The sequence below is a fragment of the Aquarana catesbeiana genome, linkage group LG03 (assembly GCF_042186555.1).
Source record: "Aquarana catesbeiana isolate 2022-GZ linkage group LG03, ASM4218655v1, whole genome shotgun sequence".
NCBI lineage: Eukaryota > Metazoa > Chordata > Amphibia > Anura > Ranidae > Aquarana > Aquarana catesbeiana.
The window spans coordinates 624,573,495-624,590,969 of record NC_133326.1 but is presented as its reverse complement, the minus strand read 5'-3'; the positions used below and the strand labels follow the sequence as shown (position 1 = coordinate 624,590,969).

The 17,475-nt window shown below is 42.6% G+C and overlaps 1 protein-coding gene across 1 annotated transcript in view; it reads right to left on the bottom strand.

The window, feature by feature from the left end:
* Positions 1–17,475, bottom strand: part of STXBP2 (syntaxin binding protein 2) — an 81,874-nt gene that overhangs the window by 41,302 nt on the left and 23,097 nt on the right. The window contains exons 2-4 of the mRNA XM_073622373.1: positions 14,884–14,933; positions 11,780–11,861; positions 6,519–6,595 (exon numbers count right to left, since the gene is read on the bottom strand). Of these exons, the coding sequence (XP_073478474.1) occupies positions 6,519–6,595; positions 11,780–11,861; positions 14,884–14,933 (209 nt within the window). The remainder of the gene's footprint in view (positions 1–6,518; positions 6,596–11,779; positions 11,862–14,883; positions 14,934–17,475) is intronic.

Here is a 17,475-nt window from a genome sequence, read left to right as displayed (position 1 = left end):
CGTGTGTACACAAGTCCGACGCTCAAAAGTTCACGCATGCTCGGATTTAAGCAGAAGGAGCCACACTTGCTATTGAACTTCTTTTCTCGGCTCGTCGTACGTCTTGTACGTCACCACGTTCGTAATTGTTGGCCAACATTTGTGTGGCCGTGTGTATGCAAGACAAGTTGAAGCCAACATCCCTCGAACAAAAATCCACGGTTTTGTTGTCGCAAAGTCTGATCGTGTGTACGGGGCATTACTGTTTTCGCTTTGCTTGTAGCTTTTTTCTGCTGACGAAAAGGTGTTTTGCTTTGCTTTTTCTTCGGCTGCGGTAACCCCTTTTTTCTGTCTGCTGACCTGTCTAGTACCTGTTCCAGGCCTGGTCCAAAAAGAAGGTCGCATTTGTTTTTGGAGGCGCCGTACCCCGTTCACTCTGAGCCATAGTGCCCTCCTGGCCGAGTTTATCAAGGCCGTTGTCCTTGGTGTGGACACGGTTTTTAGTATCTGTTCTCTGGGGGCGTCTCCTTCTAGGAGTTCTTGCAGTTGGTTTAGCCAAAGCAGCAAGGTTCTTGCTGTGGATGTGGATGCAATGGTAGGGTTGAGGTTTGCTGCCCCTGCTTCCCATGCTCTTTTTAGTGTAGATTCTGCTTTTTTTATTCATGGGATCTTTTAGTGTGCCGGAGTCTTCAAATGAGAGGTCCGACTTGTTTGCTATCCTTTACAGTGATGCGTCTACCTTAGGGCATTTAGCCCAGGATTGCGTGTCTTCTTCAGCAAATGGGTACCTGCGTTTAATTGCTGTGGGCGTAAAAAGAATTTTCTCGGGTTCTTCCCATTCCTTCTTAATATTTTTTAAGCTTTGGTGTACAGGGAATGCCCTAGGCCTTTTGGGCTGTAGGCCTTTGTACGTTTTGTTTAGCGACAGCTCTGGCTTTTGTTTTTATTCCTAGTGTATCCGTGATTGCCCTCAGTAGTTCCTGTGTGTCTTCTGTTGGGAAGAGTAACCTTTGAGGGTCTTCCTCTTCATCCTCCGAGTCCGAACATAAGCCCATGTCGGAGTCAGAGGACGAGGTTGCCGACGATTTTTCTTGGTCAGATTTGTCAGGCTGATCTCTGCTAGTGGACGGGGTGGCTGCCCGGCTGGTGGAAGGTTTACTGCCAAACGCTTCTTTGGTCGGTGGTTTGCACGTTTTTTTTATTGCTGTGCGCAAGGGGTTAAATGTGTCCCACATTTCTTTTTTTAAAGTTGACATGAGTTCTTTAAAAACACCCCTGTGATTCTTTTGCCACCAGTTTGCTAAGACATTTTTGGCATAGCAGTTTCGTCCAATCTGACGCTAGTTTGTATCCACACGAAGCACATGTTTTGCTGCAGGACCTAGACTTTTTCTCTTCTGGGGCTTTTGTCTGTGGAGTGAGATAAAAGGACCCAGAGTGAGAAGGATGCAGATAGTGTGCCCCATACCACAATATAGCCTAAGTGCAATAGTGGTTTGTAAGTGCTGAGATGGCCTGTGTATGGCTCTGGCTTACCTTGGAGCTTTCCAGGCTTGCAGGAGCTGCAGGGCAGGGTGATGCAGAGTCCGACATGGTTATCCCACTCAGCCTCCTGTCAGGTGCTCTTTTATAGCTCCCTGCCCCTGCTCCGGCCCCGCCCCCAGCCATCCTGATAGAAGTATGGGTGGACACAAACCTCTGCTGGTGACTATATCCAATGTGTCCCGATTTTGGGCAAACTCCTGTAAACACATCATTGCAAGTTTCTCTGATCCCTTGGAACCTGTGTCTTTTGCGGCAGCTGCCATCCAGGACCACTATTTTTCAAGCTTGATTGACCCAGTGGGTGTACACCCATCTGTGTCCAATCCCTCCGGTAAGCCTTTAAGAATATAAGGTGGCGGATCTTCTATCAATTTTTTCACCAAAGTCACTGTATATTATCTTCACTTTATTTGGGTCACTTCCGGCATTTTCTTTTATGAACTACTACAATATGATTGTGATCACTATATATGTCATTCATGACAATTCCACTTTCTAGTGACTTTCCACTTACCAATATTGTATACACACCACGTTTTTGGATTTATATATTGTTTTATTTTTATGTTTTTTGCATAATATTTGTTCAGTCACTGGCTAACTAAATTCATTATTCTCAGTGTATATCTGAGATTCTCATATTTTCAGCGCTGCACTTTTTACATTCAATGTGTCCCGATTGTTGTCCGTGGCTGGAAATGCTGCTTTTGCTGCCAGCTGTCCTGTCCCCCTCCATGTACAGGTATCCACCAAAAAGATGGCGCCTGTAGCCCCGCATGATCGGAAGGGTGTCACCAGAAGCAATGTGCTTGACGTCATCTTGCTACACCCTTCTGAACACTCAGTGAGGGAGAAGAGCTCAGGTGGCAGGCCCAAAAAAAAGCCCCACCAGTCCGGATTGCCTCCTGCATCACATCGCTGGGGGGGGGGGGGGGTTGCAGGGAGAAATCCTAAGATACCTTTGTCAGCTGGGGGGGATGGGGTGAAACGCAAGGGATGTTGTGGGCCCTGGCCTAAGTCGCCTGACCCCCTCAGAGGCAACTGGAGACGACCGGCCAGGGAGTCCCATGCAACTTAGCACAGGGAATGGAAGAACATAATAAACAGTTGATCCTGTTGGTCCGGAGGAAACACAAGAACTGGGGCATGCAGATATGTGCAATCTTTTTATAATGGTGGACATTGTGTTTCCTGTAGGAGGAGCCCATCTCTCATATGCTGCCCTTGAAGACCACTTGAGAAAAAAAAAAAGTGCCGATAATAGCTGAAAAAAAATTCATATTCATTTAAATGCATGATATTAATTAAAAAGTCAAATAGAATACAATTATATATAAAAAATATATATATTATTTTATAAAAATTGTCCAATTTTGGTTTCAGTTTTCTGCCGAGTGCATCCTGAATTTTCAGTTTCGGTCAAGAATTTTCATTCTGGTGCACCACTAGTAAATTTGATCAAAGAGGACCTATAACCAGCACATGGCTTCATTTATATTTAACTTATACAGTCTTCAGGCTGATGTTACACTGGATTAGTCACACAACTATACATTTTTTCCTTCACCCACCTTTTAATATGTGCAAAAAGAGACAGCATTAAAAGCAAAAAGGTGTAGAAACGGTGCTCAGAAAGAAGATACATTTTTTGGAGTCGCCAAATGTAAAATTATATTAAAAACCTAAGGGTTTTTATTGAGAAGCTCATTGTGTTCCACCAAAATTGTGAACAGACAATTGGAAACCCAGAAGAAGACACAATGATACTTGGGGGTCAACAAAAAAAAACAAAAAAAACCCCATCCTGATTTGTCTGCAAATTTCTCTTCACCAACTAACTCCTCTGCTCTCAATGGTCACACAGTCTATTGTAACAGCTCGTTCATGGGATTTTCACATTTCTGTGGGCTGCCTGCATTTTCAGAGGACAGCGTTTATAAAGCCTGCTCCAGTTTCATTCAGAATGGGAGGATCCAGGTAGGGTTTTAGCTGGGTCCCAGATGAGGCTTAAATTTCTCATTTTTTTGTTTTTTTCCTGCTGGGAGATTAGATCTCCATGCTCATTCAGCTGCTTCTCAAACTAGTATCAGTGCAAAGTGCAATGTTGCACAACAGGCTTTTAGTCTACATCCTGGTAATTTCCTTAGAAATATCTGCATTAGTAATTTTTTTGTGACACAGCAGAGGTAGTAGAAGAGGGGGTGACATTCTTCAGGAGCAGAATTACTATGTGATGTTCCTGTTATTCTATCCAGACTGAGAGCAGAATGAGTGAAACTAGTCAAACTGGTCTGGGTCAATACCACAAAAGCACAGCCTTTATCCACAGTGAAATGGCACCACCTCAGACAAATGCCGATGTCTTTCAAAAGATTTACCACTTTATACCATCTCAGAGTCAAAACAGCCATTACCTAAATCACTTCAACACAACACACCATGTCGACACAGAAAACATATCTGCACTAGGACACCAGTCTGAATGGTGACTTTATTGTGCGTTATTGACTTCAGCCATGTAAACTGTTCCTTGTTTGGACCTAAAGCGGATTTTGCCGTGCCGCATTGATGCAGTAATTCATGCAAAAGGAGCCCCGGCCAAGTATCGAGTGCATACTTTAAAGTACAAGTACATACATTTCAGTAAGCCAACATTTCTGTATTAAAAATGCTTTTTTTTTTTTTTTATTGGTCTTATGTAATATTCTAATTTTCTGAGATACTGGATTTTGGGGTTTTCACTACCTATAAGCCATAATCACCAAAATTAAAAAAAAAGAAATGCTTGAAATATATCACTCTGTGTGTAATGCATCTATATAAAATATAGGAGTTTCACTTTTTGAATGTAATTACTGAAATAAAATGTATTTTTTGATGTGAATCTACTCTGTTATTTTTTCCTTCCATCTCACCTTTTAAGCTGCTGTCCTGAAACATACTTTTTGAATGGGCGTTGTACATTTTTGTTAACAATATTCAACATGCACACAAGAGATTGAGTAAAAGGATCCATATCCGTGTCATCTCCTGTGTCTAGATAACTTCTGTTAATACCAGGTCTTTTCAGAACTAAGTAGTGAAACCTATTAGTAATACTTTGTCTGTTTATTATGGCTATTATTATGGCTTGAATTGGTGAAAGGGGGCTGAAGAGATAGTTAAAATCCCTTCAGCACAGCAAATTTTTCATTTTTTTTTGGATCGGCTTTCTAAAGCCTCACAGAAATGTCTAGTAAAGCAAAGAATTACATATGTACCAGTAGTGTGTGTGTGTGTGTGTGTGTGTGTGTGTGTGTTAGCATCCAAAACCTGCGAAGATTAAAAAAAAAAAAAAAAAAATGCTCCTATGTTTGCATTAAAATATGTATTGAAGCAGACCATTACACTCATTACATGAACCTTTAATCGATTGTTTCCTATCCCCATCTTACATAACTGAAAAATGATTATTATTCGGAAAGTGTAGTACATTTACTGCAAGGCAACACTTCCTGCAAGGATTATATATGCACCCCCATTGTTTCCTGGGGATTGTCAAATTACACATTTGCAGGTTTACTCAGGGTGCCAGGCACTGCATTCTCCCAGATATTTGAGACCTGGCAGAGATCTACGGCCTGTCTGTGCATGTGATGGGGATTCTCATGCAGGCGTACCACAGGTCTCTTCCAGGTCCTGAATACTTGAGATCTGAGCATGCACTGTTTTTTTAAAAGATGACAAAGTGGAAGGGAGGCACAAGGGGAGGGTAATAAAAAAGGGAAGGTCCACTTTAAGCACAAAAATGCCCTAAGATATGAACAGGTGCATCTGAAAGCTGTATATAACTTGAAGAGCAGATGGGGTTTAGCTCAAGGAGCCACCAAAAAATCATTACCAATATTTAAATAGTAAAAAGGATGACGTTTTTGTTTTCCCAAACCATTTGTTCCTTCCTATGTTATCCAGTTCATTGGTAAAACATAGGATTTCTCAGCTGTACCTCAAAATCTTTTTGAACAGCATGCAGGTTTTATCAAGCTGCTGCATTCAACAATGCAATGCAGGTGTCTCAGTGACCAACTTAACATGGTCCAGCATTACATTGTGGGATGCGATGGGGGTTTGCCACTTATTGAAGGGTCAAAACTTGTATAAAAACTCATTGAAACCAGTGGCAACGAGTCGTAGAAACTGAATGATGCCTATTTAGAACCCAAGTTCAGGGTAATTTTCTAATTAAAGAAGTACTTCTGAGCTTTGCAAGCCAGCAGTAACAATTAGTAAGTGAACTGCTAAGTTTGAGTAACAATTCCCATTTCCATGGAGAACTGGAAACAAACCTTTCACCATATGTGCGCAAAATCTGCCTGATGGCTGTGTGATGCATTAAACTTTGGCTTGTGCAAGTATCCTTTGAATATAGATCATAAATATCTTACCATGTTCTGCTCTAACTAGGACATATGCCTGACAGTAAAGCCAAGCATATGTATTAAAAAATAATTTTAAAAAATAATGCAAGTATACAGGCCAAATGTCAAAGCAAAGTTCACCTTTTAGAACAAGTTGAACCCGTATTTAGGTTCTAGTCCACCCCTGCCCCATCCCCCCCCCCCCCCAGCATGATAGTGGGCAAGGATTCTTCTCTCCGCATCTACTGCCACATTTTGAAAACGCCAATCTGTGAATGAAGAAAATACAAATCCCATCTTTCACCGCAGCAAAGGGACTAAGTGTGATGATCAGCATGCTTGTAGTTCATTCACAGATCTGAAATTGAAAGCCTGTACACAGGTATGGGTAACAGATTTGTATGTAGTGTGTGCAGGAGCCTGATCGCAGGTGCAATACATTACAGGCTCTTGTTTTTAAAAAAAAATAAGAAATGTTAATTTTTTTTACCTGCAAAAATATGTGCATTTATTATTATTTTTTTTAATAAAGGTTAGCTTAGTCTTTTTAAATAATACTAATAAAATAAACACAAATACACTCAGGAAATGAATTACCTTCTCACTAGGAGTGATGAGATAAATGGCTTCCAGGCTCGGAATGGGCTCTCTTCTCTTATTAACATCTTCCACAACTGCATACAGGAAAGAAACAAAAGGATATATGTGACACTATTCTCTCCCAATTCAATATTTGAACATGTGTATGTAAACCCTAACAATGCACTTCTTTCTCGAATTTGCTATCCTTTGGTCTTTCAAAAAAATAATTGAAAGCATTTTGGTATATCTATTTGATACAGTGAAGGAAAAACGTATTTGATCCCCTGCTGATTTTGTAGGTTTGCCCACCGACAAAAAAATGATCCGTCTATAATTTTAATGGTAGGTTTATTTTAACAGTGAGAGACAGAATAACAACAAAAATATCCAGAAAAAGCAGGCAATGAGCTGAGATTAGGAGCACGATTTCAAACCGTCAATGCAGTCTGACTTGGGGGGGGTGGGGGATTTGTAAGACATCGGGTTCATGAACAGACGTCTATTCAAATCGCCCCCAAAGTTGCCAAAAGTAGTACAAGAACTACTTTTAGGAGTTGGTATGGCACCGCAAAGTCAGCGCCACACCAATTCGGACAGTGCTATTGCCAGCAATAGCCGCCGATTTGACATGTCAAATCACATGACATGTCAAATCACATGCCAAATCAGCCCAATGTGAACGTGGGCTACAGCTTGGTTCACACACTGGTGCGATGCGGAAAACCCTCCAAATCCAGTGCGTGTTCCCACATCGCACCTGACTCACAGGCAGTTCACACTGCCCTCTGCGAACAGCTGCGGGCGTCAATACAAAATTATCGACACCCCCAGATCGGTTCGAAGATCGCAGTGCGAACTGTGAATTCGGACAGGAATCAGATCGCATGGGTGTTCACACAGATTCTGATCCGATTCTGGTGTGGACCAAAAAATAAATAAATAAATAAAATAAAAAAAAGGGGAGGGTCCTGCACGAATTTGGTCCGAATGTGATGCAAATTCAGCCAGTTTGTATGGCTGAATTTGCATCAGACATCGCATGTGATCTGCACAGCAATGCGGTGCACATCAAATACGATGTCTGGCATCACAGCAGTGTGTACCGGCCCTTAAAGGGTGTGCTCCTAATCCCAGCTTGTTACCTGTATAAAAGACACCTGTCCGCAGAAGCAAATCAGATTCCAATCTCTTCACCATGGCCTAGACCAGTGGTTCTCAACTCCAGTCCTTAGGACCCACCAACAGACCAGATTTTATGTATTACCTTGAAGAGATGCAGACTAGAATACTGCAATCACTGAGCAGCAAATGATGTCACCTGTGATGTATTTCAGTTATCTTGCAAACCTGGCCTGTTAGTGGGCCCTGAGGACCGGAGTTGAGAACCACTGGCCTAGACCAAAGAGCTGTCCAAGGATGTCAGGCACAGGATTCTACGGACTGAAATCCTGCAGCGCCAGCAAGGTCCCCCTGATCAAGAAAAAACACATGTATAGGCCCATCTGAAATTTGCTAATGAACATCTAAATTCACTGGGTGAAAGTGTTTCAGACGAGACCAAAAATCAAGCCCTTTGGCATCAACCTCAACTCGTTTGGATTGTAGGGAAACACCATCTTCACCGTCAAACATGGAGGTGGAAACATTATGCTTTGGGGGTGGGGACAGGACAACGTCACCGCACCAAAAGGGACGATGGACGGGGCCATGTACCATCAAATCTTGGGCGAGAACCTCCTCTCAGCCAGGGCATTGAAAATGGGTCATGGATGGGTACTCCAGCATGACAATGACCCAAAACACACGGCCAAGGCAACAAAGGAGTAGCTCAAGAAGCAGCACATTAAGGTCCTGGAGTGGCTTAGCCAGTCTCCAGACCCTAATCCAATAGAAAATATGTGGGGGGGGAGCAAAAGGTTCGAGTTAGCAAACGTCAGCCGCAAAACCTTAATGACTTGGAGAGGATCTGCAAAGAGGAGTGGGACAAAATCCCTCCTAAGATGTGTGCAAACCTGGCGGCCAACTACAAAAAAACATCTGACCTCCGATTGCCAACAAGGGTTTTGCCACCAAGTACGAAGTCATGTTTTGAGAAGGCGTCAAATACTTATTTAACTCATGAAAATGCAAATCAATTTATAACTTTTTTGAAATGCATTTTTCTGGATATTTTTGTTGTTATTCTGTCTCTCACTGTTAAAATAAGCCTACCATTAAAATTATAGACTGATCATTTCTTTGTCAGTGGATAAACCTACAAAATCAGCAGGGGATCAAATACTTTTTTCCCCTCAATGTATGTGCAGAAAAATACATGTTAATTGAGTCAGTAATTTAGTTGTCCTGTGTGTCCTCTGCACACCTTCTGTGTTAACTCAATTACCTAATTAGCCCTCCTAATTCTTATCTTTTACTATTGAATGAAAACAGTGTATATTGTAATGATGATGACAGTGGGAGAGCTTGAGTAGTTTAAAGACAAGTGGGCAGGTTTGACAACACTCAAGTTCACAAAATGTTGTATATTGTCAGCCCACAACAAGACTGAGGTTAAGTGCACATCTGGTAGGTCAACGGGTATTTATTTATCTGTCCTTACAAAACCTTTAAAAAAAAAAAAAAAAAAAAAAAAAAGGAAGAAGAAGTAGTGGGTAAATATGCATGTATTGGAACAATGTAGCCACAATTTATCTTTTACCATTTCTTCCATTTCCCCAAGAAACTGTGGTTGTCATGTTAGGACTTAGCAAAGTTAAGGATTTAAAGCCTTGTGCATTTGGTATCAGTGGGGTCCCATCATGGGCAATTACAAAGTTTAAAAAGTTTTACATGCAGGCATCGTGTGCCCACTATTTTACTGGGCTCCCCATTCCATTTCTTTTTCATGTGTTTTTTCCTATAATCTTTTATAAATGGATCTCGATAGGAGAAATATCAAATGCGGCAAAAGTAATTTTTCAGAGTGCTGTGCGCAAATGTGCTACAATAGCAGAAATCTCTACCATTCTCAAATAAAGTTTCTTTACTCTATGACTGTTTTCTGAAGCATGTCCCCAGTCTTCATAAACTCCTATAGCATAAATGAAGTCTCTTGACTATCTCCTGTGGCATCTCTTCAGTGGTACAGCTTTCTGTAGCTTTACATTCACTAAATATTATTGTGTGTGGCCCTTTGAGGTCCGGTCCCACATTTGAGGCTCCCTATATCAACTGAACACCCCAGCTATAAACCATTAAGAAGTTTTTAAAACTCATAGATTTGTGGTTTACCATCTTATCTACTACTGTATTTAAAGCTCACAAGTGGTTCCATAGCCTTATCTGAAACTTGCTTGTCTTGCAATTGTTTTCTTCAATTTAACCACTTGCCGACCGTCGCACGCCGATGTACGTCCAAAGTTTGGCGGCAGATATCGTTGTTATGGCAGCAGCTAGCTGCCATAACCCCGGTATCCCCGTTCTCGTGCGGCGGCAGCTTTCAGATAAAAGTGGTCTCTGCGGCGGATTCGCCACGAGATCACTTTTATTGGTGGCGGGAGAGGGCCCCCCCTCTCGCTGTGATCCGGTGCCCTCCGCTGCTTACCGGAGCCATCGGTAGCGGCGGAGGCGATCGCGTCTGTCTCCCTGCTGTGCCTGGAGATGAGTGAGGCTAAGATGGCGCCCACTCGTCTCCATGACACTGCTGGATGGAAGCGACGTCAAAACGTCACTTCCGCCCATACGTCTTAAAGGCACATTTTTTTCAATGTCATTTTTTTAAATTGCATTTTAGTATAAATATGAGATCTGAGGTCTTTTTGACCCCAGATCTCATATTTAAGAGGTCCTGTCATGCTTTTTTTCTATTACAAGGGATGTTTACATTCCTTGTAATAGGAATAAAAGGGACACCATTTTTTTTTTTAAACAGTGTAAAAATAAATAAAATCATGTAAAATAAAATTATTTAAAAAAAAAAAAAAACCCGTCCCGACGAGCTTGCGCGCAGAAGCGAACGCATAGTTGAGTAGCGCCCGCATATGAAAACGGTGGTCAAACCACGCATGTGAGGTATCGCCGCAATCGTTAGAGCGAGAGCAATAATTCTAGCTCTAAACCTCCTCTGTAACGCAAAACAAGCAACCTGTAGAATTTTTTTAAACGTCGCCTATGGAGATTTTTGAGGGTAAAAGTTTGACGCCATTCCACGAGCGGGCGCAATTTTCAAGCGTGACATGTTGGGTATCAATTTACTCGGCGTAACATTATCTTTCACAATTAAAAAAAAAAATTGGGCTAACTTTATTGTGGTCTTATTTTTTTATTCAAATAAGTGATTTTTTTTTCCAAAAAAGCGCGATTGTAAGACCGCTGCGCAAATACGGTGTGAAAAAAAAAGTATTGCAATGACCGCCATTTTAGTCTCTAGGGTGCTAGAAAAAAATAATATATAATGTTTGGGGGTTCTAAGTAATTTTCTAGCAAAAAAACCTGTTTTAAACATGTAAACACCTAAATTCCAAAACGAGGCTGGTCCTTTAGTGGATAATAGTTACATTTTAAGGGTTGTCCTGGGTGATCCATATACTCAAGAATCCCCTAACTGCTACTGGAATTATCCTAATTGAATTGTAACCAACACTCCTGTACAGTGAAATACAGTGCAGTTCAAAGTGAATTGATGAAACAAACTGAAGGCATGTGTGAAAGGGGCCTTATGCCACGTACACACGAGCGGACTTTTCAACCAGACTGGTCCGACGGATAATTCGACCGTGTGTGGGCTTCATCGGACCTGCAGCGGACTTTTTCGGTCGAAAATCTGACGGACTTTAGATTTGGAACATGTTTCAAATCTTTACGTCGGAACTCTGCCGGACCCAGTTCCTACTGAAAAGTCTGCACGTCTGTATGCTAGTCCAGCGGACGAAAACCGACGCTAGGGCAGCTATTGGCTACTGGCCATCAACTTCCTTATTTTAGTCCGGTGGTACATCATCATGTACGAATCAGTCAGACTTTGGTGTGATCGTGTGTAGGCAAGTCCGTTTGTTCGGAAAGTCCGCCAAGTAGACCGTCGGACCAGTCCGGTCGAAAAGTCCGCTTGTGTGTATGCGGCATTAGAAGGGCATGTGTGGTTACAAATTTATCCAGAGCAGGCCAAATCTGTTTTCTATTTAATACTCTGATGTAAACATCTTATTGACAAATCAAAAAAAAAAAAAAAAATTAAGACACATCCTGCAACATCAGAATACTTGTACTTTATTTTCCTTGAAAACTGCACCCTCACTTACTAGTTATGCCTTCATCCAGTATATCGGACATCTTGCAGCATGAAGACAGTATGCGCATACTGGTGTGGTCGACCAGCAAGACCTTGAGGAAGGAAGACAATAACAAAATAAGGTACTTCTTGTTGCTATCCACACCAAAGCGCTGCATCTCTTGGTTGATTGACATACATTGCTAAAATCTGCGAAGCCCTCCCTTACATCTCGGACCGAAAAGGCTCAGTAAAAAACAACAAGTGGTCCGTATTGCAAAAAATTTGTGTCACCCCAAAATGACTATGGAATTTAAAAATGTTACTAAACCCAGGAGCCTGCATTCACTATATCTGGTCTCCCACAGTACACAGAACATAAATATAAACTGCTAAATACCTTTTCTCATCAGTGGTTAAAGCAGTCTTGTGAATTCTATCAGTAACCAGCCAAGCACTGGTTAAAGCTTGTAGGAGGAGTTTTCTGGACTGTACTATGAGACTGCAAGACCCCTGACCCTCTGTCTGGACAGTGTCCATCACATACACTCTCCAAAAAAACAAAAACAAAATTCACGCACCACACACCTCTCTAGCAATACACACCAAACTGCGTATGTTCAGCCTAACGCCATAGACCCTGTGTTATCAGGAAATTATCAGGGGAGAGTGGAAGGAGGGGAGGATCAGAGAAGACAAGATCAAACAGCCTTTTTACACAATATGGAGGATTAACCCCTTAGGTTCCACAGAGAGTGTACCAAGCATGCATTACTGCATATACAGACTGATTTTACTGTTGTGGGTTTAGTAACACTTCAAGCCTACTCCCCCCCCCCCCCCCCCATGTTCCTGCAGTTCCAAAGAGAACAGCCGACAAGTGAGGTACAATTTAGTGGATATATGTCTCCCAGTCTAATGAGTGTGGTAAATCCCTTAAAATGTACATAATTAGTACACATTTTTCTGGGAGCAGAAATCATTTAAAAGCGGGATTCATATCCATTACATTTGCAAGTACAGCTCCTTGGTCTCCCGAGTTCCTATGCCTTTCAAAGGTGAGGTGGACTAAACATTTTTGTCCTTGCTTAGAAAGAACAATTATCAGTAGGATTTGTAGATTGACTGCTGTTCTTATTTTAACGCTACAGTCTGGTTCACAAAGCAACATGCCACTGAGGCCACAGGTATCAAGTTTAGTTCTGTCTTTAATGTCTATATGTACAGAGATTTCTAAGGCGATAAATGACCTGCTGCCAAAACCTGAAGCAATGTTCAGGAAAAGGCCATGTGAGGCTACCAAGGTGGAGATAACGAGAACTTCCTCCATTCAACAAGCTAGAAAATATTTATGTCACATGGATAATCCTCCTCCATTGAGAGAAGTAGCAGACTGACCAAGCATGCACTGTTTCTTGTAAGAAGACTGGGCAGAGGGAGATGTAGGGCAGATGGATGGCGATCAGTGGGAGGAGGCTCCGCAGGCGGTACCCACCTGTTCACTATATGTATCGCAGAGGCCAACGCAACTGTACATTCTACTGAGAGTATATTACATTCCTTAAGAATGTATATTATGGGTCTTCGACCAACACCACTATGAACCAGATGTAAAAGAGATCAGGGACTGTGGAGGTGCCCAAAACTACACCCCTACTGGAAGGGAGTGGTGGACACCATAAACAGGGTATTTCAGATCTCTATGCCTACAAATCCAAAAAAGTGCTTACTCAATGTACTAGAGGAATTTGAATAGGAAGAGTGCGTCAGGGTGGCAGTTACCAGAACCCTATTTTTGGCACGTAAGCTAATAATGACACACTGGAAAACCGGAGGAACCACCCACAGTTAAAGAATGGATTAGTGGGAGCAATACCATATACCAACAGTGGATGCTCACAGGAGTTTGAGAAACTCTGGGGCCCATGGCTGGATGTACCAGGATTTGCCCCGGTGGACCTGGTCATGGGTAGGCTGCTAGGTATGAATGCTGGGTGAGACAAATCGAAAAAAAACACTGGCTCAGGGATCCTGGGTTGTGCAATACAAGTAATGCCCTGGGAATGGAAAAGACCAGTTCGTCAGGGATATATGTCTAACGAACCATGCCCATGATACTGCTGTATACTTAGACTGCAAAGTAAGAATATGACTTGTAATTGATTTCTTGTGAAGCCTCAGTATGTATGTATGTATGTATGTATGTATGTATGTATGTATGTATGTATGTATGGGTTTACTTCAACTTTTTTTTTTTTTTTAATCCAAAGAAAAAGAAAACTGGGCAGACGTGAATGTTTCTCAATGACACAAAGGTCCACAAGTAACCATCATTCAGTAGCCACAGATCGGTGAAAACTTGCTCATCTTCAAAATTGACCAGTGCCACCAGTCTGTGTAACATGCCAAATGGTGTGTGTACAAAATAATTCACATAATCAAGCTTGATACATGGATAAAATAAGTACAATTTATTCTAGCCTTCATATAAAGCTCAACTAGCATGCAGCACCAAAATCAATCCAATGTAGGAAAAAGTAAATTGCAACAGGGTGACACATCTACAAAGTCAGGATAACATGGCTTTCCTTAGAACACACAACAAAATAACGGCACATTATTTTACTTTTTTTTTTCTTATAAACAAGCACAACGATAAAAAGACAGAAAATGAAAGTAAGGCCTCTTTCACACGGGGCGGATCAGTGATGATCCGCCCCGTGAACATCCGCTGGCTCAGCGGGGATCGCTCCGCCGATCCCCGCTGAGCAGGAAGAGGACAGGTGCATCGCTGCACGCTGTGCAGCGACGGACCTGTCAGAGCACCGCTCTCCCCTATGGGGGATCGGATGATGACGGACCGTAGTGTCCGTCGTCACCCGATCCGAAAACGGATGGAAAAGTAGGTTTTTCCTCCGTTACACTTTTCGGATCGGAGCGGGGTCGGATGTCAGCGGACATGTCACCGCTGACATCCGACGCTCCATAGGGATGAATGTATGTCCGTTTTTCATCCGAAAACGGAAGGATGAAAAACGGACATACCGATCGTCCGGGTGAAAGAGGCCTAAAAGTAATGAGGTTTTGTCAGAACGTTAGTGATAGTAATGAGTTTTGCTCAAGTTGATCACTTACCTTCCACTCGCCATCCTTTTTGATGCTGCAGATTACCCCGTTCAGGATCTCTGAAGGAAAAAAAAATCCTGAGTTAGAGAGAAACTTAGCAAACAATAGAAATTCAGTAGATGACGACTAATTTATTGATGTAAATTGATGTACATCTGACGGATATAAAAATGGGTCATAAAATCACAGCAAATATTGCTGGTCCCAATGCAAAGAACCACAACAGAAAGGGACCAGGCTAAAGCAGGCACAGGCTGCCTAAGCGGCATGAAACACTGATGGGAAACGTGGATTCATGCACTGATGGGAAACGTGGATTCATGCACTTTGTCCAGCATAACTCTAACACATACAAGAAAAACGTATTTTTTTTAGTTTTTATTTGAGGAAGGAAAGGTTAGAATCCCCTGTCCTTGGTTTTAATTCCGTCTGTGATGCAAATGGGGAAACTTACCATCCCTATAACACCTGGTGACCTTTACCACAGGGACAGAAAGTGATGGGAAATTAAAAAAAAAAAAAAAAAAAAAAAATCAATCTTCCACTGGGGACGCCTGTTCTGGTGACAACTGTGGATTTCCCCCATTTTAGATAGATCTCCTCTTATTTCCTGTCTCTGGAACAGAAAGTAACATAAAAAAAGTAATTTCCTTATGCTATGTCATGTGACAGTAAGCGATTAGCTTACAGGAGAGAAAGTTGTGTGCTCCCCCATACTTAGAAGAAGAATCAGGCATCGTCACTGGCTGCAAAGGAGGCAGGAGCAGCGAGGGACCTCTGGTAAGGGGAGTATGAGTGGGTTAGGGCCTTTTGGGCCCTTTCACACAGGCGGTTTGCATTCCGATCAGCAGGGGATCGACTCACAGATCCCTTGTTGATCAGAGCAGAGCTGGGCAGATGACAGGACCGTGACCGCTCAGTTTATGCAGAGCAGACACAGACAGAGCCCGCTCTACTCTATGGGCAGCCATGAGTAAACAAACTCCGCTGTCCATTTACACCTAGCTGCCTCTGATCCGGTCTGCCCAAAACGGAAGAGGATGCAGTCCCCCTCCAGTTTTCTTTAGTGGGCCTGATTGGACCAGAAGGTAGGTGGGTGTAAACAGACACAAGTCCAGTTTCACTCCACCAATCCATAGGAATGCATGGAACTCGGATCAGGTCCACCTGAAAAACTTGACAGGTGGATCTAATCAGACCGCCCATGTGAAAGGGTCACTGTGCCCTGAATAGGGCAAGGTGGCAATGACTTCTTAATCTGAGTAAAGCAAACTTGATGCAAAAAGCTCCACTAAGCTACTGAAGCAAATTCTCTGGAGATGCTGGCTAATTATGAATCTAAATTCAGGAGCTAGGCAGAAGCTCAGCTTCTTCAAAAGCAATGAAGTAATATAGAAAACGCTAAAAAAGGAAGAGCGAGAGAAGGACAAAAATAGTATACACACACACACACAAATATAGTGACTAAGACATACAAATAAAACAATAAATACAGCACAGGCAATGATTGCAGTGTTTAACCACTTCAATACAGGGCACTTATACACCTTCCTGCCCAGACCAATTTTCAGCTTTCAGTGCTGTTGCAGTTTGAATGACAATTGCACGGTCATCCATCACTGTACCCAAACTAAATTTTTATCATTTTGTTCCCACAAATAGAGCTTTCTTTTAGTGGTATTTGATCACCTCTGCATTTTTTATTTTTTGCTAAACAAATAAAAAAAGACAGAAAATTTTGAAAAAAAAAAAAGTTTTGCTTTTGTTTCTGTTAAAAAATTTTGTAAATAAGCAAGTTTTCTCTTTTACTGATGGGCACTGATAAGGCGGCACCGATGAGGTGGCACCAATGAGCGGGCACTGATGTGGGCTCTGATATGCGGCACTGGTGGGCACTGAAAGGCTGCAAAGATGCGTTCTTATGGGTGGCACTGATGGGCACTGGTACGCAGCACTGATGGTCATCCCTGGTGGCAGTGGTAGGCATTGTTAGTGGGCACTGATTGGCAGCTGCCTGGGCATTGATTGGCAGCTGCCCGGGCACAGATTAGTATTTCCCTGGGGGTCTAGGGGTCATACATGGTGGTCCAGTGTGGATGGCTTCCCTGGTGGTCCTGGGCGGCTTCCCTGGTGTGGTCCTGGGTGGGATCCGAGGGGGGGCTGTGCTGATAAACAATCAGCACAGAACCCCCCTGTCAGGAGAGCAGCCGATCGGCTCTCCTCTACTCGCGTCTGTCAGACGCGAGTGAGGAAAAGCCAATCACCGGCTCTTCCTATTTACATCATGATCAGCCGTTATTGGACACGGCTGATCACGTGGTAAAGAGTCTCCATCAGAGACTCTTTACCTAGATCGGAGTTGTGGTGTGTCAGACTGACACACCGCAACAACGATCGCCGCGATGCGTGCCCCCGGGAGCGCGCAGTGGCTTAATATCCTGAGGACATCATATGACGCCCAGTCAGGATACTGAAACCACTTTGCAGCCGTCATTTTGCTATATGGCGGGCAGCAAGTGGTTAAAAGATGTCCCAGTTGTAAGTTAGGTCAAATGGTTTTCTAGTTTTTAAAGTGGACCCACTATTTAAAGCATATGTAAA